Source organism: Gopherus flavomarginatus, chromosome 5 (genome assembly GCF_025201925.1).
Source record: "Gopherus flavomarginatus isolate rGopFla2 chromosome 5, rGopFla2.mat.asm, whole genome shotgun sequence".
Classification (NCBI taxonomy): Eukaryota; Metazoa; Chordata; order Testudines; family Testudinidae; genus Gopherus; species Gopherus flavomarginatus.
In genome coordinates, this window is record NC_066621.1 from 96,885,088 (window position 1) to 96,908,425 (window position 23,338).

The 23,338-nt window shown below is 42.8% G+C and overlaps 2 protein-coding genes across 4 annotated transcripts in view; one reads left to right on the top strand and one right to left on the bottom strand.

Annotated features, from left to right (window-relative positions):
* Positions 1 to 23,338, bottom strand: part of LOC127051950 (uncharacterized) — a 260,294-nt gene that overhangs the window by 169,880 nt on the left and 67,076 nt on the right. The window lies entirely within an intron of this gene.
* The window catches only part of SPTBN5 (spectrin beta, non-erythrocytic 5), a 173,238-nt gene that overhangs the window by 71,405 nt on the left and 78,495 nt on the right, over positions 1 to 23,338 (top strand). For all 3 annotated transcript variants that reach the window (XM_050954918.1, XM_050954916.1, XM_050954917.1), the window contains 6 exons: positions 774 to 884; positions 2,025 to 2,204; positions 5,157 to 5,360; positions 7,330 to 7,479; positions 19,663 to 19,767; positions 20,736 to 20,921. In XM_050954918.1, the coding sequence (XP_050810875.1) occupies positions 774 to 884; positions 2,025 to 2,204; positions 5,157 to 5,360; positions 7,330 to 7,479; positions 19,663 to 19,767; positions 20,736 to 20,921 (936 nt within the window). The remainder of the gene's footprint in view (positions 1 to 773; positions 885 to 2,024; positions 2,205 to 5,156; positions 5,361 to 7,329; positions 7,480 to 19,662; positions 19,768 to 20,735; positions 20,922 to 23,338) is intronic.

A 23,338-nucleotide genomic window follows, 5' to 3' on the forward strand; every position in this document is an offset into this window, starting at 1 on the left:
GAGAAGTCCTTACTTGCAGACAGGGCTGGATTTACACCTTATGCACCCCTAGGCACAGCATCTTCAGCGCTGCCCCTCCCCCTGCCTACAGCTGACTTTCATGTTTTCCGTAATAAATTAAACAAAACAAAATATAAACACAGCCTCCCCAGGAAGGCACGAGACCCTCCGCCATGCATGGTGCTCCCAGCCCGAGCCAGGGCACAGACCACCTGCCCCAGGCAAGGAGCGAGGGTGAGGACTGTACCTCTCCCCAGAGCGAGCAGTTCTCCGGGTGTCTTCTGTTCCTCCCACAGCCTGGCGTGGCAGCCATGCTCCGGCTCCACTCGTGCAAGTGAATGGGGCACCAGTCATGACCTTCCCTCTCCCTCCCCGGCACAGGGCAGAGGCAGTGTGGTGGCTGAGATTGGGAAGGGCTGGGACACTGCCAACACCTTCAGCAGCTGTACCACCTGGCCATGGCTCACAGTGGCCCCAGGCGAGTTGAATCAGACGCTCACCCTGCTCCAGCCGCACACGTTGGGTGGCCACCAACCCGTGCCAGGAACCCGGCCATCCACAGGGGGGCTGTATGTATTAACTTTTTAACTTTTAACCCACTTTTAACTTTTAGGCACCCCTAGAACACTAGTGTCCCTAATTGGAAATCCAGCCCTGCTTGCAGAGTAAGAAAGGTCCCCTGTAACACGAGTAAAGCTCTCAGAAGTGGACCCTTAATGTTTGTGCCTTGGGGTGTTCATTAACAATGCTCCCATTAATTCTTTCCTTGCTAGGAGAAGTCCAAGAGCATCCCTGATGACATTACTAAGGACATGAGTGGCGTGCACTCCCAGCTACGCCAACATGCGGCCCTTGAACACGAGCTCTTAGGGAATGAGCAGCAGGTGAGACCAGTCACTCACACTCTTTAATGTGCAGCCAACAGCCTGGATTCCAAGCCAGCTCCAGCAACGCTTTCCCACAATTAACTTGTCTGTCAGAACCTGGAATGGTCTCCCTGAAAGCCTGCTCTTTCTTTTAATGTCTTTGAGTATTGGTGATAGGTATGAAGTGGGTGGTTTAAAACATTGAAAACAAGACAGGCTTTATAATTAGGGCTGACTCTGAAAAGGGTCATATGTTTGGTTCCTATAATGACTTGAAATGGGTCCTTATGCCAGGCTTATCACTCCTGTTAAAAGCATGCTTTTCCCATTGCTGTGCCCTGCAATGGATTCACCAGCTGGTTAGAGGGAGTTATGGGAAGTGGGAGCTCACTAGGATAGACTAGGAGTTCTGATGGGTTTACGCGGTTGGCGAGAGGAGGGCAAGTTGGGAATATGAGGCTGGGGCTTGTTATACAAACTTTTTAAGAGGCTCAGGTCATGAAAAGGGCTGTTATTCAGACAGAATCCTGTTTTGTCCAAAGAGACATGCTCGGCTCTGGCTGTAAGAAGGAAATTCATGAAGTTTGTCTCTTGGTAACCTAGTCTGATAAATGCAACATCAGAGTACTGACAATATGTTACACTGAAATGACTAAGGCAGCGTACCACTGAGGGCGCAAGGGCCTGACACCTAGACCTGGGGCTATGCATAAGGAATGGCACATTGGAATTAACCAAACCAGCTGCATGATACCTTTAAATGGAAATGAGGCAAGACAAATATCCATAAAGAACCTATCTGTGACTAATCTAAACAGCCCCCATCAAAACCAGGGTAGGGACATTTGTTCTCCTGGGATATCCATATCTGACACATCCCTGACATCTTTACAAATGGAACAGTGGAAAGAGGAGCTGTGACCTGAAATAGCTAATGAGACGTTTGCACTGCTGTGATGAATCTCAGCAGACACTGGGTGTCACTGTTACTCCATGTGACTGTAACTGGCACAGGAGAAAACTTTGTTCTGAAAGTGTAACTTGAATTCTGGTGCCTTGTGCAGTTGATATAGGTCTTGTTATCATTTCTGTGATGCTAACTGGCCATCCATGACCTTCCCCTTCTTAACCTGCATGATGACTTTCTCCCCTCTGCAGTTGCAGGAGCTGATTGATGCTGCAGATGGCGTGCTGGCCCGGTGCTCTGAGAGACAGGTGGCAGACCTGCAAGCGAAGCAGCAAGCAGTAGTGGAGAACTGGGAGTCCCTGAAGTCTAAAGTGGAACAGCGCAGGGAACATTTGGAACAGGCCTGCAAGCTTTACCAGTTTCAAGCAGATGTGAGTGCTTCTGCCTTCTGTATTCTGTCTGTTAATGAACAAAGAAATCTGACTTGATGTTATGTGAGCATGAGCATGTGTGTCTGGCACACAGGTTTATGTGAAAGAATGTGAGTGCGGACAGGTGTTTGTGCGTGCCATTTGCTAAGTGTATGAGAGCTCAGAGCTGTGAGTGTGTATTAGTAGATGGGGAAATATTGTGCCAGAGTGCAAGGGATGTTCATATATAGACATACATAAGAGTGTATGTTGTGTAGGGCAACTGGCAGAAGTTGACATCAATGTGCAGGTGGAAAAGGAGATAAACCTAATTTTCTCAGAGGGAGAGCACCTGCAAAATCCAACTGAAGTCAATGGTAATTGCTAATGCTCTGCATCTCTGCAAACCAACACCTATCTGTCCGTGTAAGCATGAGTGCTGATAAGGGAATGGACAAGTGGGTGACTCTGTGGGTGTTATCTGTATGTGCATGTATACAGGGGAATAGGTGGGTGACAATGGACCATTTCAACATTTTGTTTCTAATCGACAGTTTCAAAACAAAATGTCAATTGGAATCAACTTCAGAAGTATTTTTGTTTTGACCCAAACCATTTTATTTTTTTTCAGTTCTCTGTTTTAATAAGAAAAACTGAAGAATTCAGATCTGGTTGCAAATTAACCAAATATTTGTGGGGATTTCTTTGGTTCAGCCACTGAACTAAAAGATCAATTATTTGCTCAGCTCTAGGAATGACCCCACGGTGCTGTAGGCGCCTGGCACAGAGGATAGCGGGCTGCTCTAACCCGCAGCTGAGTTCTGGCTCACTGCCAAATGCCCCCAAGTTCTGGTGAGCACAAAGAGCCACGCTACTTCCCTTTTTTTCTAGCTGTGCTGAGTGCTCTTCAGGGCCACTGAAATGATGTGAAAGGCAGTTGTAGCAAATAAGAGGTGATATTTTTACTTTGTTGATATCTAGATAAAGAGACAGCTGTGTATTTGTTCACTTGTCCTGGTTCATGTTTATTTTTTATTTAAAAGAAATCAAATAATCATTATTGTAGAAAGGGAATTCTCCTGGGTTATCTAATGCTTCCCTCCGCATTGTGTCAGGTTTGATTTCATTGTGACTAAACAGCTGGGATGACCCTAGTGACCACAGGTCCTATGACAGCAGAGGGCTCCAAATCTCTGGAGGAACCCTCAGTGGAAGCAGGTTTTAAAGTAGGTTTCATGGTTTAGTAAAGGACATGAGCATCCATGTGCTGAAGTTTGCACTAGATTCTATGTGGTCTCAGGCTGGCTCTGCTCAAGAATCTCCTATAGATTGGAGTCTTGTCTGTCCTTACATATTTCCAGCAATCGTTCAGTAAGCCCCTGTGGCTGCTGGTTCATTCCAATGCTCTGAAAATCCCTAGATTTATGGATTTTCCCCTAACACTTAAATCTCACTAAGCCTTAGATATTTGCACTGTGTCAAGTGGAATGTCAGTGACTTGAGTGATAGCCAGCCATGACTCTGAATTACAGTCATGCAAGTTGAAATGAAATCTGCACACATGCACCGAATTGCCCTCCTCAGCTGGTGACTGATGACGATCACGTACAAATCACGGTCATTGGTCACAGCACCCATTTATAATTGATTAAATTTTCAAAATGAAGCACCGGAGTTACAAGTGCAAAGCATGCAATCATGTATGCAAATGAAGCATTATTATTTATTTTCTGATGTGGAGTTTTAGTACTCTGCGATAAAAGAGCACCCGTGCAATACTCTGGAGGCCTTTGACAATCTATTTCAAATACCCTAATTATCAAACAGATCCATCTATCTCCACAAGATCACCTCAGATAGCCCAGGAACAATTTAAATATAACAAAAAGTTAAGTCATCTTCTCACACAAGCCCCACCAGTGTTCCATGCCCTCCTATTTTTGACAGGAGCAAAACCTTTATTGCACACTCATGTGAGAGACCAACAATAAGTGGGCTGGTTGGGGTTCACAGGGCCGGCTTTAGGCCAATTCCATCAGTTCCCCCGAATTGGGCCCCGCGCCTAAGAGGGCCCCGCGCCCAGTGGCAGGGCCGCCGGGCAGTGGAGGAGCAAGTGATCGAGAGTCCTTTGCCTGGTGAGAGGCTCCTTTTTAATTTTTACTCACCCAGCACTGCTCCGGGTCTTTGGCAGCACTTTGGCAGCGGGTCCTTCACTCGCTCCAGGTCTTCAGCAGCACTTCAGTGGCAGGTCCTTCAGTGCCACTGAAGACCCGGAGCGAGTGAAGGACCCGCCACCGAAAACTAGGAGCGCCGCCTGGTGAGTACAAGCCCCACATGTGTTTTTTAGGTGTTTTGGTTTTTTTTTTAAGTCATCCCTGCTGGGGTCCCATCAGAACTGTTTGAATTGGGCCCCGCACTTGCTAAAGCCTGCCCTGGGGTTTCAATCAGTTAGATGCACAAAACTGTGCACACAGACATGTAGAATTAGTTTTAGCTTCACAACTTTCTTGAGTCACATTCTGAAAATAATTCTCAGGTGTTTGGTGTGTGTTCTTGTACATCATTGCCCCAAGCTGAGAGCTTCAAACGCTGTCTCTGAAATTCTAACTGTGGCTCTCTGCCTACAGAATTTTGAAGAAAATCCCTAGAGCACACTGCAGAGATGTCTAAATGGCAACAGAAAACATCCTCTTATTGCTGATGAGACATTGCACAATGTTGTTGTGGTTCTGATATTACAACAAAAAGGCCTGTGGGTTTTTTAATACTGAAAGTAGATATTCCTCTGATCCTATAGTACTACCCTGTTGAGGCTCATAATAGCATTTACAAGTCTTAATGGAATATTATCCTTGTTCTCTATGGCTGCATCACCTGATATTAGAGATGAACATGTATGCAGTGATGTATCAGTCTGACAACCTAAGCCTGCGACTAGAGACTAACCTGACCTGGACTTTTTCTTGGTTCCAGGTGTGGGACTATTTCTCCTGGACAGCAGAGATGATGAGGGAAATGAAGACTGAGGAGACAATCCGGGATATATTCACTAGTAGCCTGAGGCTTACCCAACATCAGCAGCTGTTGGCAGAGATTGAGGCACGAGAGGAGACATACAATCGAGTGGCACAGCTAGGACAGTCACTGCTGCAGGAAGAGAAAATATCATCAACAGAGGTAAACAGAAACCATTTGGTAGCATATCTGGGTCACAGTCACATACAAAACTGCTCAGTACTGTCACAGATACCATTCTGCACTCAAGCTGGGCTTGGATACATAAACAAACACACACGCGCGCACACACGCACACACACACACACACACACATGTCGTGATCCACACCCAACTCAGTTGAATATCTGACTTGGACACACATGAATGCTCTTTCAGATCACTTCATACATGAGGATGGACCCATGTGGGAATCATACAAAAACCTGCCAAAGCAGAGTTCGGGGTTATCTGAGAAGTTTGGGATCTTTTGAGCAATCGAGACAATGCTATTTACTTCCTGAATTGGATTTTTACAAGTTCTTGCCTTCCAGTTATGGCACTACCTCCACACTAGACCAGACTGGGCAAATATACTGAAAAGGCTCAAACACATAAGAAAAGCTAAAAAAATAACTGGCAAACTTTATGCAGCTCTAAATGATACTGAAATAGATAAATCTCAAAAAACGGAAGAAAGATGGGAAGCAGAATTCTAGGGTACCAGGACAAGCATTCTCTAAAATTCCAGTACAATCACCCATTTCTCATGATAGAAAGTATTCCAGTGTATCTCACATTCTTACAACCCAATAATCACCAACAAAATGAACTCCAACAGCTAACATCTCTGTTGGAAGGGATGTAGGCAAACTGCCCTCCACCCACACAATTGCTGGAGAGCAAAAAATTGTGATCATTTATACACAAAATCTTATAAAAAAAATATTTGACATTCTCTTCAGTGAAACCTCAGCCCATTAGGTGGTAGAGGATACTCTGCTAAACCTTTATAACAAAAGTTATGATAGGACACTTGTTCAAAATATTAACTACCGCTGCAATAAAATGCATTGTCACAAAATAAAACCTTTGTATTCAAGACATGGCTAGGAACAATGTAAGAAACTAAAGGAATAGCACAAATCACAGCTCTAATTTGACTGTCCTTAGATCTGCTTAAGGATTGATAGACTCCAACCAATTTGTTTACAACAAGCAAGAAACAAAGACAAATCATAAAGGTTCAGATCTAAAAATATGTGCTGCACCCAGACAGGACATCAACCTGTCATTCAATTCCTTGTGAACAATTGTAGTTGGTGAAGGTCTAGCAGCCCATGTAGAGGACTAGCTTGAAGCACAGGCTGTGTCCAGGTCAGGTGAGTCTTAAACACAACACCACCCCATGCCCTCCAAGCTTTGCTCTGTGCAGATCATGTACCTTAGTATCAGGTTTTGGTGTTTCCAGAAGCCTGAGCAGAGTTCTTGTGGTTAATAAAAAGTGCTGTGCCTTCTCCTCTGACCAACCTATCTCTGAGTGCTTATTAAATATTGCAATGTGCACCTACCATAACTAGTAATCTTCCCAATTCCCAACTTGTGAAAGGCTTTGAACATACAAGTACAGTTAAAAGAATTGGATGTCAGTGCTGATAGCCAGAGGCCTATGGACACCAGTAGCTTTGGCAGTTGGAATACCATGTATTTCAACACAGATGCACCATGTGTTCATATGTGCTTGCTTTATGGCACATGGCCCTGGTGCTGACACCTCATTTAAGTCTCTGTCCTGTCAACTTTCAATGGTACTTTCTGTGCCTACCATGGTGGCCATGAATAATAAGGAATAAGTTCTGGAGATGGAGCCTAAGAAACAGCTACTATTACTTTATGTTGGCTTGGGCCCCTAGATATGTACACAGACATACTGTCACAAATATTCCTCCTCACATGAGATTGGATACCCCTCAGCTTCTCGTTGTGCCCATATACAAGTGCTAGCATTTATTCCTACTCTCCTTTTTTTGATAACTTTGGCCAAAGTGCCATCGAAGAGGTCACTCCCAGTTCTGCTTTCTCCTACCTGCCTTCCCCTAACCCCATGGGCTACCATAACTAAAATGGGTTTTCCTTTGTATACTACCTTTAGATCCAGAAGACTTTGCAGGCTTTGTTGGAAGAAAAGGATAATGTGTACCATCAATGGGAGCAGAAGAAGGAGTGGTTGGAGAAGATACACCAAGAACAAATGTTCTACCGGGATCAGGATCACTTGGAAAAGATCCTGAACTCTCAGGAGGTGAGTGACCTTTGCTTCTGGTGAAATGCTTCTAACCTAATACTCATGTGACTGTAAAAGTCTAACTGGGATTATTTGAAGACCCAAAGTGCAGGTGCATACAGGATACACTGAGACAGGATGTCAGCACTTGAAGTGTATTTCCTCACCAGTATTAAATAAATTCATAATCTTTTCTTCTTCCCAATCTTTTACTGGTGGTAACTTTTTAAAAACTCATCTCGAGTACCAGTGGTCAGAACATTAGGTCTAATGTTCCCTGCCATGAAAGCTGTGGGTGCAATCTCAGATGTAGTTTTATATGGCTCTGCTCAAACTAACAGGTTGCCAGAGTGCAGCAGGTATGCCAAGGGAGTGGGTTTTTTTCAACAACGACAGCCACACCCATCACAACTGAAGAGATGAATGGAACTGAAGCAAGTAGAATCTCGGGGTAGCTTCTCTTGGAGAGGTGATTTTAGGAAACATTTCTTGTTAGTTAAATCTCTGAGATTGGTGGCAGTGCAGCAAAATGGTTCCAGGCTTTTCTTGGACTTTGCTTGTATCTGTGCAAATGCTTCATACCTTGGTGCCAGTGGAACTTTCCCAGACGCAACTGAGCAGCAGCCAGCTTCCCTACAACGTTAGGGCCACCGCGTCAATGCAGACACTTGGGAGCTGCATTGGCAGAGTGTCCCTGAGCTTATTGTACAATGATATTTAACCCTTTGCGGTTCAGGGGCTTGAAGCCACCACTTCTCAGTACTTGTAGCGAATGCATTTGTGCTGAGAATTCCCAACATGTGGCTCTTTTGGCAGCTGTGATCTGAGTTCTGAGTTTGTGCTGAAACCCGAAGCCAGGGGAGTTTCACCTGGTTTCAGGTTTCTGTAGTAAAGTGTAGCACAGCTCTGGTGGCTATAAATTTGTATTTGTTGCTCAACTAACAAATGACACAGGTTGGAAAATACCTACCCTCAGCGAAAAAGGACTGACTGACCCTGCTAACATCCCATGTGGATAACATCATCACGGGAAGCTCAGGCACTGTGAAAAGACTTTATTCAGGGTAAATTCTGCCTTTGGCATATTTTCTGATGAGTGAAATGGAGATCAGCGAACACACAGATGTGTGTTTAAAAGGAACATACAATATACCCATTTTCATAAGTACAATCTGCTGCTAAGAAACATTTCTTGCTCCGCCTACATTGAGAAATGCATTTGAAAATAAGTGCTATAGATGAAATTGGCATTTCTTATTCTATTAGTAAAGTCAGCCATTTTGATGAGAAGGGATACCCCAGCATAAGGGAGTGCAAAGCAGTCTGTAACTTGCTTTATTACCGGTTCACTAATTTATTTCCCCTGAAAATGCATTGAGAGCTACAATCAATGTTATTACCTCTTATTGTGGGGCAGATCTCCACTCCCGTCAGATCAGGAGCAACACCCACGTCTCTCCAAAAGGGTGCTAGAGAGGTATAGCCTGCTACACCTCTCCTATGTGTACACTGTCTCAAAGGTGGGACACACAGGATTGCTGATAAGAGGCTAGTCTTTCCCATGCTCTCCATCACATTGCATGGGCAAGGATTACAAAAGATTATACAGCTTTCGCATGGAAGGAGTCCATATCCACCAATTCCAGTGGTTAGACTGATGCAGACACCAGCCAGTGCAGCTCAGTGTAACTTTACTTATGTATCCATGTAAACTGGGTGCTGCTGTAAACTGCTGGATAAACAGCCTAGGAGAGTCAAGTCCACCATCCATAGAACAGGTGAAGTACAACACAGACCAGGCTTCCACTGATTGCCTTGCCAGAATACCTGACCCCTGATTCAGAGGATTGTAGCAGGCAGTTCAGTCCTCGACCTTTCTCTGGAGACTGCCAAAGGTGCCAGTTGTGATATTGGTTTCTCTGTTGTGGATACCTATTCACAGAACTGAAACCAGCAAATGTAAAGCCAGGAAAGCTGGATTCTTTGCTTCCTTCTCCCTCCACACAGTGCACGTTACGGTCGGGAGTACAGTTGCTGCAGCACAAGTGTGGGGGGAATGAGGGGGGAACGGGACAATATCGCTATGGTGCTATAATTTGTGCAAGGGCTGGGGCAGAGAATTGGAGAGCCATAACAGGCTTTCTGACAGCCTCCCTGTGCCTGCACTCAGCAGAAACTGAGTGCAGCAGAGAATCTGCCCTAGGTGATTTAAAAGAACACTCTTGGTATGGAAGGAAGAATTTTTAAAGTATTTTTTCTCCTTATTTCTTATACTAGTCCCTTAGAAACTTAAGTGTGACACATTCACTAAAATGTTTTTTCATTCTTGGTGTATTATTTTTTTTTCATTCTTGGTTTATTATTGTAGGGTTCCTGATACTTTGTTGCAGGTTTAGTCATATAAAGAATTACATGGGGTGTATTCGCTTAATTATTTTTTTAAACAAAAAGATAAGTCATATTTTGCCATAATCCGCTTTGACAAATACCGCTTAAAGGTACCTCTTTTCCTATTGAAATTAGGCAAAGCCTCTGCATGAGACTAATCAGATTATGAGATATCATGGGTTTGTGTGCACCAATATGTGGTTGATAGCCAACTGTGCATCTTCGTTCTCATTGACATAGCCTCTATCATCACTGAGACTATGACTACACTGCAAGCTATGGCATGATTCCCAGCTCATGTAGACATACTTGCACTAGCTCTCATTGAACTAGAATGCTAAAAATAGTAGTGTAGGATGCACAATGGCAGCACGGACCAGCTGCCTCACATACAAACCCACCTGAACTCCATGAGTATGTACTTGAGTCACACCCCTAATTTGTCATGTAGACATAGCCTGAGATGTGACAATGCCTGGAAGAGATCTGTTGATGGATGAAGAGCAGATGATTCAAACTTAACCCAAGAAACACATAAATGATGTTGGTGGCAAAGGGAAGACACTATTTACTAAAACATAGGGTAAGAGAAAACAGATGCTCAAGCTGGTATGAAGCTTCTGGGTCAGATTGGACTGATCACTACTCCTGGACTTGCAGTTTGCCACAGTATTGAGGAATGCTCTTCTTCCACCCAGGAAATTGTTCATTTTCACCTCAAAATTAATCTGCTGTAACTCCTTTCATCTGATATTGAATAAAAATACCACAGAAAGGCTGAAGTTGGTCTAGCATGTATCAGCATGCCTCAAAAGTAAAGAACTCAGATAGCAACACATCTTACCTCCGTTTTGCAAACTTCACTGATTCTGTGTTCATTATAAACCACAACGCCAAGTCCTGTTTTTACTTATTAAAACCTGTAATGGTATGGGACCTGGCAACTGTGGAGACCACCTCATCCTCCATGGCCCTCCAAAACAGCTACACTCTACAGTGATTCTAAAGCTGGAGAGATGCAGGGTTAGGCTATTAGGCTGGGGAACAGAGTTCTCCATGACTGAACCTGGCTATTGAACTCACCAAGAGAGACCAGACAGAGCCCAAACCTGAATTTGTTAAGCTCCAAATATAAGGCACTCTTCAGTGAGAGAGCTTTCCCTCAAGGAGTGGCATTTATAAAGAAATACAACAGCAGAGCCAATCAGGTTGACAAATACTGTCTCATTGTTGCCTAGTACTTCAATATCGGTCCGTCTATACTCGTGTTGTTGGTTGTCTAAAGTCCTTACGACAGGGACTGTCTTTTTGTTCTGTGCTTGTGCTCTACTTAGCACTAAGGGGTTCTCATTTCTGTTCTCTTCTCTCGCCGCATAAGAATCCTTCACACAGATCTTGCCTCAGATTCTGCCTCTGGACATTTATTTGAATAAAGGGAGAGTATCAAGAGATATGTTGGTTTCTGCTGCAGCTGATTCCATCCATCTACTGGGTCCAGAATTTCAGTATGATAAAGCTGCACATCAGTATTTATTTAGTTTGTATTATATGCATATCCATTAAAACAGCAGATGGGGGATTTATTCCATCAGACTGAGCACTACTATGCCTATGCAGAGCTAAAATGTGGCTGAGTAATGACACAGGTCTTCTTCCTTGGTGGCATGGGCAGGAATGAAGGAGAGCACTTTAAACTGCCATTTCTTAACAAGTGTAGTGGCAGCTGTGTTGTCTGTCTAATTTCATAACAAGCTTTTATTCCCTCTTTTGCCCCCGGGGCTTCAGTTGTGGACTTCCAAATCACTTTCACACAGAGGATTTTGTCATTTGTTGGTCTTGGAACAGACTGAAGTGAACACCTGTTTAAAAAGGATTCCCGTGAGGCAGGCAGACATTTCACAACTCTTTTCCCTCCTTTCTGACTTTTTGTGGGTGGACGGGTGGGTGGCATTACTTAGCTGTGTCTTTGTGTAGCCACATGTCTGGGGAATGTGCATGCGTCTCTTTAACATAGTTGCTTCAGTCAGACCCCTGTTGTGGGTTGTTTACATACACAGACCATGCTGCATATACTTTGAACAAAATCTCTTCCAGCAGCAAGGAATAGTGGAAGGAAAAAGGTAAGCAACCCACAGTGTTTTAAACTAGAACTGCTTTCTCATTCGTTCTCCATGCCAGTGTGACGGGTTTGACTTCGTGCCAGCATCTTATGTTACATCCAAGTTACTTAAACCTTCGAAGGATTTCAGCAGAGTTTAGTCTAGGATCGTTCTGTGCTAAAGAAAATAGAACACATGTGGAGGAAATTAGGCAAACAGCTATCTTTTTTTATTGCTGAATTCTGTTGTGCCATTGCTTGGAACAGTTGTAGGAAATTCTCCTAAGACCTGCGAACGGAGATCTTGCCATTCTGAGTGCAGACAGGCAGCGTCTGAGAGAGATGAAAAGAGAATAAACTTGCTTTGTTTTTTAACAGAAGCAGAACTCTATATGCTCTGCTGTCTCCCAACCATTTCAAGGCAACAGATGCGTTGCTTAGGTTAGCTGCTTTGGGTTTTTTCACAGAAGACATAACGGCAAATTCACGGTCTGGCTCTGGCGAGCATTCTTGGCTCACTCCTCCTCTGTCTGCAGTCTCACTGTCAGAGAGCAGAGACTCATGCTTGATAATTTATCTTTCAGATCATCACATGCTCATATCATTTTGCAGACGGGATAGGTGGTGATGGTGGTAGCGTTGGAGGAATAGAGCTTTTTATTTTGAATGTGGATACTTTAGTTTATCCTTTATTTTTTCACGAGGAATGTTTATTAACCTCTCACTCCTTCACAGCAGAGGAAGAATGGAAATTTCCAGTGCCAAAGGAACAAGGATTAGGAGTTTATTGTAAAAATAGGGGAAAAGGCAAGTTTCTATTGCTTTGGTTTTGCACAGTTTAGGACTGAGCTGCAGGATGTCATGCAGAGACCATCACTGCAAGACCTCATCTGCACCAATCTATGTTTCCACTGTGGAAGTGATGTTGTCTTCCAGTAGAGTGACCCCACCGCCAACCTTTGAATCAGCTGTGCAGGGGCGGCCTTTCCAGAAGATGCCATCTTCAGCATGGTATCTTCCAGCTGGTCAATCAGCAACAGAGAGTACTCGAAGAAATGTCACCTTACCACCAAGCAACATATCTTCTGGGGTTTACTGTTCAAGGTTAGATGTCATCCTGGCTCAAACAAATAGGAGGAAAGTTTTCAGGAAAGATAACCCATGCATGAATCTTTCTGACATGGCATCTACATGTTCCAATCTTCGCAGAGACTCTTGGGGCAGCGGATGTGGGAGTTTTGGCATTCGGTCTACGCCCACATCTTGTAAGCAATGCTCAGTAGGAGATCAAAGTGCCTGTCACTCTTCCAGTGATAAAAATGGTCCCATGAAGCTTTCAGTGTCTTTGCCTTCTGCTGCTTCTTCCTCAAAAGCCCCACCAAGCTGGACATCACGTCTAGATGTTGCTCTCTCTGCCATTCCAGCTGTTTCACCACTCCATAGCAAAAGGATGCATGCAACACTGGCATCTCGTAGCTCAGCCCCACCCCAACGTGGCTACAGTCAATGCAGTGTTCCAATTCCAGACCTCCATGCTTCAGTGAAGCTCTACATTTCAACCTGCAGCTTGGCAATAAAGCCTTTTAGAACTGATACTCAAGTGAGCAACCATGCTCATTCCAGTCTTCTAGTGCCACAACTAGAGAAGATGCCTGGTACATCTGCTGGTCTCCCAACAGGATCCCAGGTGTCTAAACAAGATTTCTCCTCACCTGGGTCTCCAGCTCTTCAGATTACAAGATTTCATGTGACTTCCTCTGCTGAGTGCCCTGGTCTTCCCCAGCAAACAGTCTCCAGAGAAATATGGCTGACACCAGCTGCGCTGACTAGAAGAGAAAGTTCTGTTGGTGGAAGTGAGGTCCCCAACACTGATTTAAATCCTGATCTGATCATCTTTCAAAACAGCCCTTCATCTGAGACAGCATTTGGGAATACTCCATGTGAAAGGCTAACGCCAGCTCACCACAAGATTTCCAAAATAACCCTGATACTTGCCACCCCTTGGACTACTGTGCCTATCCACGTGGTAAGAGAATTCAGAAAAAGTCCAGCACCCACCATCTTTATCAAATCACGTGATCTGGATGCACCTAGCCCACCCCTTCACCCCATTGGGATTGGGGCTGGCCTCTCCCTATCAGTGAATCCAGTTTGCTGTCCAGAATTGCTCTCTTCACAACAACGTTGGGCAACATCTGGTTCAAGGCCTTCCCAGGATGCATGCACTGTAGGAACCGTAGTTCCTGAGAACCTCTTAACAAACATACCAGCCCGCACTGCAAATGTGCCACACAGAGCCGGCAGGGGTGCATGGTGTCCATCTTTCGCTGTGAACATTGCCTCTTTTGGAGCTGGGAGGAGAGTGGTAAAGATATCCATTCCATTCTAGGAACATTTGCAAACAGACCTTGGTTAGCCAAGCCATGTGGATTCCTCCCTGTTTTCCTCCTGGTATGCTCCTACTACCTAGAGATGACTTATCTAGTGGAGTAGACTTGTCTGTGCCATTTTTGTTTTGTTGTCATTATGGCCATAATTGAGCTCGATCCTGCAAGATGCTGAGCATTGTGATCTGATCCAGCAAAGCACATGCTTAACTTTAAATATGTGAATAGTCCCACCAATGTCAATGGAGTTACTTGTGTGCTTAAATGTATGCATGTATTTAAGTGCTCAGCCCCTTTCAGGATCAAATCCTTTGAGACAAGCATTGTTTTTTCTCTTTGCCAGTCACTGTGGGAACCTGTAGATACTGTCAGTCTATTCTCTTAGATTTTCCTGTATCACACTTTTTATTTGCTAAGTTGTCAAGTTGTGTTTATTTCTAAATGGATAATTCCTTTTGCTTTAACTTTTAATAAGTACCCCTTGGTTTGCAAAATTAATATGTTTAAGTGCATAGAAAGAAACTACTTTTTTTGACCTAGAGAGAGAGAAGGGAATTTTGTCTCTCTAAAATCTGGACATCTTCACAGTGTCTCTACTAATGAAGGCCTGGGGGAGTTGAAGGGGAATTTAGTAAAAGTTTTCAAGCAGAAGGTATCATAAGTGAACATTTTAATGTTGATATTGTAAAAGTGTTTGGATTCTGTTTTTAAACTTATCACTTATGGGATAAGTTTTTTGCATTATAGCAATACTAGAAACTGAATATTGACTGAGTTCTGTGTGCTTCCCATGTGTATTTCAGTCAAGGGCCATGTCATGTATTTATATTCATATATGTGAGAAATAACATACAAATGGAAGGATGGGGAAGAGCATCCATAAATGTATGTAATATAAACACACCTCAAATGCATTGTGAGGCGTGAGGCCAAAAGCAGAGTGACTTTAGTATGTGAGACATATGTATATATTTTTACAAACATGGTGTGTCTTATTCAACTTAAAATAAAAGGTATCATACTGTAATTGTACCTTCTACTCAATACAGCATAGTAAACAAATAATTGTGAAATATAAAGTGTATTAAGTGCTTTATTTACTTCTGCTAAAAAAATGTAATCTTGTTTTCCCTCCTTTAAATTTTTGGTTTTGGTGTACTTTCATCAGACTATAGACCAAGTTGATCCCTGCAGTTGCTCCCTGCTACACTAGCAGAGGACTTCCCTATTATCTTTAAGGCTTTGCAGGAGCCTAAAACTGTTAGCAACTGGCCTATTCCTGCCATTGGCCACACTTAGAACTCTCAGAGCCTTCAACTGGAGTTTCATGTGTGGAACAATTGCATTGGTTCCAAGATTTGTGGTGTGATGGGTAGAATACTTGGAGCTGGTTAGAGAGAAGCAGCTCAGGAAGTGAGTGGTTGAAGGATTCAGTCAAACGCTGAGTTACAATAGTTCTTGTTCTGGGAAAAAATAATATTTCTTGAAAGACATACTTTGCTCTGAGCTGCAACATCCACTGACGGGTCTGTGTGATGAGCTGGTGAACTTAAGGTTGTAGTGTCCAGACAGCATACTAATAACCAGAATGTTTGCTTTGGGTTTTCCCAAATATTTGGTCTGGTCTGCCAGGTTAGTGCATATGTTGTGCCTTTTTAGTTTAAAATAGGAATTTATTTTGACATGATGGACCTATATAACTCTGTGTTTAGCACTGCACTGACCTGTGGTGTGGGCTGCACTGTCACAATGACAATATAGTTACATTCATTTACAATGAACTCAGGGAGAGTGAAACTCCATTTGAAACAGAATGAAAATCTCAGTTTGTTTCAGTACTGAGCATTTTTAACAACTTGGCTGTTTGTTAAATCTCAGATTTAAATTTTAAATCTTAGAAGGGCTAGGTCCACTCTGTGGCTTTTTAGGAGTCTTTGCAAATTTTCATTTGAAAAGGGAGGCTGTTCTATAGTGAATGTTCTAATCTGTGGCTTTTTGTTTTGTTTTTTTTGTTCTCTAAGAATTTGGCAGAGGTGATTCAGAACAAAAACACTTAAACAAACCTGAAAGAAAGCTTATGACCCTTGTATGCAATGTGAGGCCCTGGCTAGTTATCTGGAGAAAACAATACCGTTCATTTTATTTGAAATTAACATTTCTCATTAGAAGTAGGAGTTTGGGGACCTCTGACAGGCAGTTCTCTATTGTCAAGGAAAAAGAAAAAGAAAGACTTAACTGGCAAAAGGCCTGTGTCAGAGTCTGAGAGCCAGTTTCCATTCTGCTTTCAGACTGTTACAGCAAATGCTTTAATGGGAAAGTGCTGCAGTTCGCCTCATTCTTAAAATCTCATCTAGTTTTCAGTTTAAATGAGGAAAGGAAAGTTTCTCACCACACACAAACTCCTTCAGCAGGGTGCTTCGCACTGTTGGTGTGGCTTTCTTTCAACCATATCAGCACTAATGGTACCACTCCTACAATACCGGAGGCTTGTGTGTTGATTCTCTTTGTTTCAGTACAGTTAGATGCATGGCTCTGTGGTAGCTTCGTTCAAGGCCCAGCGAAGTCACTGGGACTTTTTCCATTTGTTCAATGGGGCTTGCCTCAGGCTTTCAGTGCTCTATATTCTACATCCATAGAAACCACCATGGAAGTAGGAGCAAGTCACAAAACTCTCCAATAGCAACAGCTCACTGTCCCCACTCATTCTGTCAAATGTCACCAGTGGCTTTAGTAGGGAGAAGTTGATGATGAACCAACTCTCCCCTTTTCCACCCTCTCCTTTGCTCAGCACAGATTCAGTAGTGGGGAGGTGGATGGCTGCCCACTCCTCCCTCCATGTGCCCCAGAATCTGAAACAGATACCTCTGGAAAAGAGTCATATAAACAGGCCTGGAGGTGCACCTGTGAAAAGCTGTACAGATGCTGACGACTGTGTCTAATGTGACATGTTTCCATTTCTCAGATGGATTTTTCCTTTCTGAGATTGTAGCTAAACCATAAAACAGGGGTCGGCAATCTTTCAGAAGTAGTGTGCCAAGTCTTCATTTATTCACTCTAATTTAAGGTTTCACATATCAATAATACATTTAAACATTTTTAGAAGGTCTCTTTCTATAAGTCTATAATATATAACTAAACTATTGTTGTATGTAAAGTAAATAAAGTTTTTTAAATGTTTAAGAAGCTTCATTTAAAATTAAATTAAAATGCAGAGTCCCCTGGACCGGTTGCCAGGACCCGGGCAGTGTGAGTGCCACTGAAAATCAGCTCACGTGCCGCAGGTTGCCTACCTCTGCCATAAAACATGGCAAAGGAAGTGATATGCCTTTAAAGCAGCTTCTGCAGTGGAGACACAGTATGCAAGCAATGCAGTTTCAGATGGAAGAAAAGGGTGACTCTAGTGGGATGCAGAATTGCTCAGAGTCCAGGACTAATAGTTTCCAAGGTGACTAACTCTGGTGGTAACTATGGAATGTCAGTTGTACACGGCATAGGGTGGTTATTTGACTGTACAGGAGACAGATCAAAAGTGCAATGAATGAAGTTTTTCTCTGCAAGGCTCAACCAAAGAAGAACATTAAAACAAACAAAAGTCTTAGCATCTTTATTCCACACTCATGAACTGTAGGTTAGATAAGAGAAGCCAGAGTATGAGGGACAACAATGTTTGCTTTAAAGTGTGATTAGTTTTAATATGAAACAGGCTTTGATGATAATCCACTCCTTTATCCAACCCAACACTTTTTGAGACAGACTTATTAAGAGCCTGGGCATGGTCTATGGAGGTCTTCCTCCACTAAAATTTAGTTAGGGTATTTTTAACCTGTCTTCTCATACTCACAAGTGGATTAATGCAGCCCAGCTAATAAATCTAGATTGGGCTAAATACTTCCCTGTACACTTGTCTGTGTATACAAAATATTTATCTCAAGTTCACTTCCAAAAAATGAATTGGAAGGTGAGTCCAGGACTTAATTTCAGTCAGTTGATCCAACTGTATCCAGAGCTTCCAGCCTCAGCAGGAGGTCTGGCTGACACTGTATGTAAAGTATGTAAGGTAAGTCTCTCCTCTAGAAGCTACTGGGTGAGACAGGATTGTTTGATATTTCTGGCCAGACAAGTGGTTTCACCATTGGTTTTCCAGTGTAGCTGTGTAAGAATATCTTTGCCCTGGTATATATTACACACTGAGATGGGACTGAATTGGAATCTTTTGCAAATTGTGAGAACTCTTTCTGGACAATATCATTTCTCTCATGCATATATATATTGTGCAATACTAATTTGCCAATATTCCCAGTGGGGCTTCTTCCAGGAGTGTTGCTCTTCCTGTTGTTTCTCTGATTCTGTTCTGTTTTTTCCCTTCTCTTCATTCCTTTAAATTATACCTTGGTCTCAGACTTCTCTTCCCTCTCTGCAAAACTAGAAACTGTCTGTGCAGCCATATGTTTGTCCAGTGACTACCCCACTGAGCACCAAGTCTGCTACTAATCCCTGGCCAAGCCTTGCCATAGCCATCTAATCCATTAAAGTTTTTGTCCTGCATTTTGCACTCAGTAAAAAGGAGAATGAACTAAAGGGCAATTCATTCCAAGGAAATGCAGCAAGTTACAAGTTGCAGAAGAGTTTTGTTCCCCCCCCACCCACCCCCGCCTCAAGGGGAATTGATTGTGTGTTTATTTTGCATTTGGGAAAAAATGCATTAGTTTTAGAAGGTATGGGAAACACCTATTCGTGCAATTAATTTCTCTAAAGCCAGCCTAAGATGTGAAATACAGCTCAGTTCTCTGGAGATGCATGTGGCATATTCAGCAAACATACAAACAATTTCTGAAGTGACTAGTGCAGAGCTCGGTTCTCCAAAAGCTGTCCCTGCTATTCCAGTCTAGGATCTCTCTGAAGCACACAACATTGGCTGGAGCCAAACACATTGCAGGCAGGTGCTGTGCAAGCATCCTCCACACTCACACTTCCCTATTCTTCATTTAGCTCTACTAATGTATCAGCCGCATTCTCAGCCCTTCCAACACTCTGAGTGATGGTACTAGCTTGAACTATGCAAGTGAGATACAAGCTTCCTCAAATCTTTCTCTCAACACATCTCCACTTTGCCTAGAAATGTGCAGCTCTGTCATTTTATACTGCTAAGTTTTTTTTCTGCAATGTCTCCCCTTCTTCCATTAGTTGTTTAATGTCTGCTCCTTTCTGGAGCACACTGTCAGTGCTGGTGTTAATGTCTCATTCCCAAAGGTGCTAGAATGTGTCAGATTCACCCAATTTTCACTTATAGCAAAGTTGGCTAGAAACTAATTCAGCTTTTGTTTGTAGATTTATTTGAAAACCAGTGACCTGGGAAACTCGGTAGATGAGGTGGAGCAGCTGATCAGGAAACACGAGGCTTTTGAGAAGATTCTGACCTCTCAGGATGAAAAGGTAAAATGAAGAATCATGTATCAAGTACAGAGGAGTAGTCTTGTTTTATGGGCAAAGCATAGACTTGTTGGTTGGGCTGATATGCTTAGGCCAACTACAGAATGCTGGGCAGGCAGGAAAGTCTTAATGAAGTCTAGTGAATTAAGAAGGCTGAGAAGTGGAAGGAAAGCAATAAACAGTCCATGGTTTTATCCTGGCTGTAGTGTCTTATACCTGTAAGAAAACTGCCCAATGATCGGAATGCTGAGACTTACCAGAGGAAATCTAGAATGAGTTCTGGACTATGGGGGGAGGGATAGCTCAGTGGTTTGAGCATTGGCCTGCTAAACCCAGGGTTGTGAGTTCCCTCCTTGAGGGGGCCATTTAGGGAACTGGGGTAAAAATCTGTCTGGGGATTAGTCCTGCTTTGAGCAGGGGGTTGGACTAGATGACCTCCTGAGGTCCCTTCCAACCCTAATATTCTATGATCTATGTGCTGCTAGTAGCATATGTTCCTATTCCTTCCTCAAAAACAAAATTTTAGAGCAAGAATATATATTAGTTAGCACAGAACACGATGGGGCAAGGATTATGTAAATATATAGTGTGTGTGTCTGCAAAACTAGCAATGAAATGGGGTGTGTGTGTGTGTTTTCCCCTGTCCCCTTTGGGATATCAGCAGAACTGCACAGCTGTGTGTAATAGTTCCAAAGCTGCTGTCAACTAGTGGAGATTCTTCTTTAACCCATGTAGCTGCCATGTAGGTCAAAGTGGCCATGATATGCAGCATAGTGTCAAATGGGAAATCCAAGGTGGCCACAGATGTGTTACAATGTTATTTTAGCTTGTTCCTGCCTTTCTTGGTTCTTCCAGAAGGGACCATCTTTTTAGTATGGTAATAATGGGGACAGAGAAAGGAAACTGTTCTGTGGTATCCTTCCACATGTTAAGGGACACAGCTGGTGATTTCAGTTTTGTTCCCTTACCAGGTGACATCTCTTCAGGATCAAGCAAAGAGGCTGCAGAAGGATGGTGGGCTGGAAGGGATAAGGATCCAGCACAAACTGAACTCTGTACTTGAGAGGAGGAGTCAGATCAAAGATCTGTCTCAGAGTAGACGGGAGAAACTGCAGACCACACTCCTCCTCATGCTCTTCTACCAGAACCTTGCAGAGGTAGGTGTAATAGCTATTGCCAACTTGCCATTATAACATAAGGAAAGATACTCAAGACTTTTTATGTAACCGTAAACACTTAACTCGTTGCTGAGAACTGTCCAGATAGGTTGCTGGGTTGTCGGCAGGGCTCCAAGTGCAAGCAATGTGCATCTGCCGATAAGGCTCACTGCATAATGATTCCCTCCATACAATACTAGAGTAGGAACCAAAATTACCCATAAGATTCCTACTATCATTACATTTCCACCCTTTGTAAAAATGCATACAATTTAACTACATTTCAATTTTTTTACTTAACGTGTCTACTTAATTTAGCATCCATAACTCTAATCTGAATCCTTAAGTCTAGAACAATTAGTCTCTGTCTCCAGTGTATCTAATAGATTTTCTTAACATTCTGCCTTGAGGTAGTATCAGAATTATCAGTGTCTCACTTCTTTTCTGTATTCAAACTGACCACTTGAGTCTCAGTAGATTCAGTAGACTGAGCTGGTGTTGCTTGTAGTTGAGCTGAATGTTGATACAGTTTCTGTTTGTCCCCTATATTCATTCCCCTCCTGCACAGTTCTTTTAGGGTTCATCAAATTCTTTCTGTATCTTCTATAGACATCCCTTTCTTCTGTCTCAATAAGACAAGATCTGGGAGCAGCGTGTTGGTCAACCGCCTTCGCATGTTTCCATGCTTCTTTTTGACGAATACAAACAGTGTCTCCATTTTCTTGTGATAACAGCTTTGCACATTTGTCAAAGAAATATTTCTGCTTTGCTTGTCTCAATTTTAGGCTAGTTTGTATATCTCCTTGCATCAGGTTGGGTTGCAATAACTTTGATGAAGTTGGCAATCTAGTCTTTAAACATCTTCTCATCTGGAGTCGAGCAGGTGATCTTCAGTCTCATATAGGAGTATTCCAATAACACCTATCCAATAAGATAGGAAGCGTGTTACCCAAACTAGATTTTTTTAAGAATCTGATTCACAGTTTGAACTGCTCTCTCAGCCATTCCATTCAATTGTAGGAATAACAGACGTGATGTTTTGTGAATAAAGTCCCAATGCTTTGTAAAAGTTTTAAAGTCTCTAGAGCCAAATTGTGGTCAATTGTCACTAGTGAGCTCATCAAGGTATGTCATACCTTGCAATTATAGACTTGCAGTGTCTGATGACAGACACCCTTGTGGTGTTCTGAAACAAGCAGACTTACAAGTATTTTGAATAATAATCAACCAGAGTAAGATAATCTGTACCGTGACTTTTAAACAGGTTCATGCCAAGTTTCTGTCATGGTCTGTTGGGACCTCATGTGGTAACACTAGCTCCTTTTGATCTTTGTTTCTGAAGGTTTAACGTGTTTCAAGACTATACCATGTCCTCAATTTGACTGCATGCGTCTGGCCAATAGACAGCATCCAAAGCTCTCTTTTTACATAGCTCTGCTCCCATATGACTCTTATGAATACAAGATGAGATCTCCTTTCTGAGATATTCTAGTACTATGATTCTATCTCTTCTAAAGACAAGTCCATCTTGCATACTTAGTTCCTCTCTCTATGACCAATAAGCACAATTGTTCTCTGGTACTTCCATTCTCTGGTCTGGCCATCCTTGGGAAATTGTTTGTTTTAAGGTTTGCAGGACATCATTTGCAGTAGCTGTCTGAAATTCCTTCAATTTCTGTTCTGAAATGTGCAAGTAAGACATCGTGAGATGTATTGCAATATCAGCTTCCTCTGAACTTACTCCTTCACTGTGCAGTCTAGACACTCTGGATAAAGCATCAGCAATTGCTAACACTTTCCCTGGTCTGTATCCAACTTTCAGTTGATATTTCTGGAGCGTTAGCAACCGTCTTTGAATCTTTGGTGGAGTACTGCACAAAGGTTCTCTGAAAATGGCCATAGGAGCTGTGTGGTCTGTTTCCATGGCTACTTTTTTCCTATAGATGAGCTGACGAAATCAAGTGCAGCCAGATACTATTGCCAGCATTTCCTTTTCTATTTGGGCATAATTCAGTTAGGTAGTTGTCAGAGCTTTAGAAGCAATAAACAACAGGAGCCATCTTTTGCAGCAATAGCCCTTAATCCAGTAGAACTCGTGTCCTCTGGCACAGCAACTGCTCTTTGACGTGAAAGTACTTCAGTACGGGTGCCCTTGTAAACAGTTCTTTCAAATGCTCCTATGCCACCTCATGTATTGGCATATGGGTGAACTTGACATCTTTTCCCAACAGTTGTCTTAAAGGAATTGCTACTGTTGACATGTGCAGGATAAATTTCCCAAGATAAATAACCTTCTGTGGTCAAGGAATGCTCCCAAATATTTTATCTCTGTCAGAGTCCATTTGTGTTTGCTCTTGTTCTGTCAGTCACAAGTGCCTTTCACAATACCTGTCTAGAACTCTCTTGAGCCTTTCATC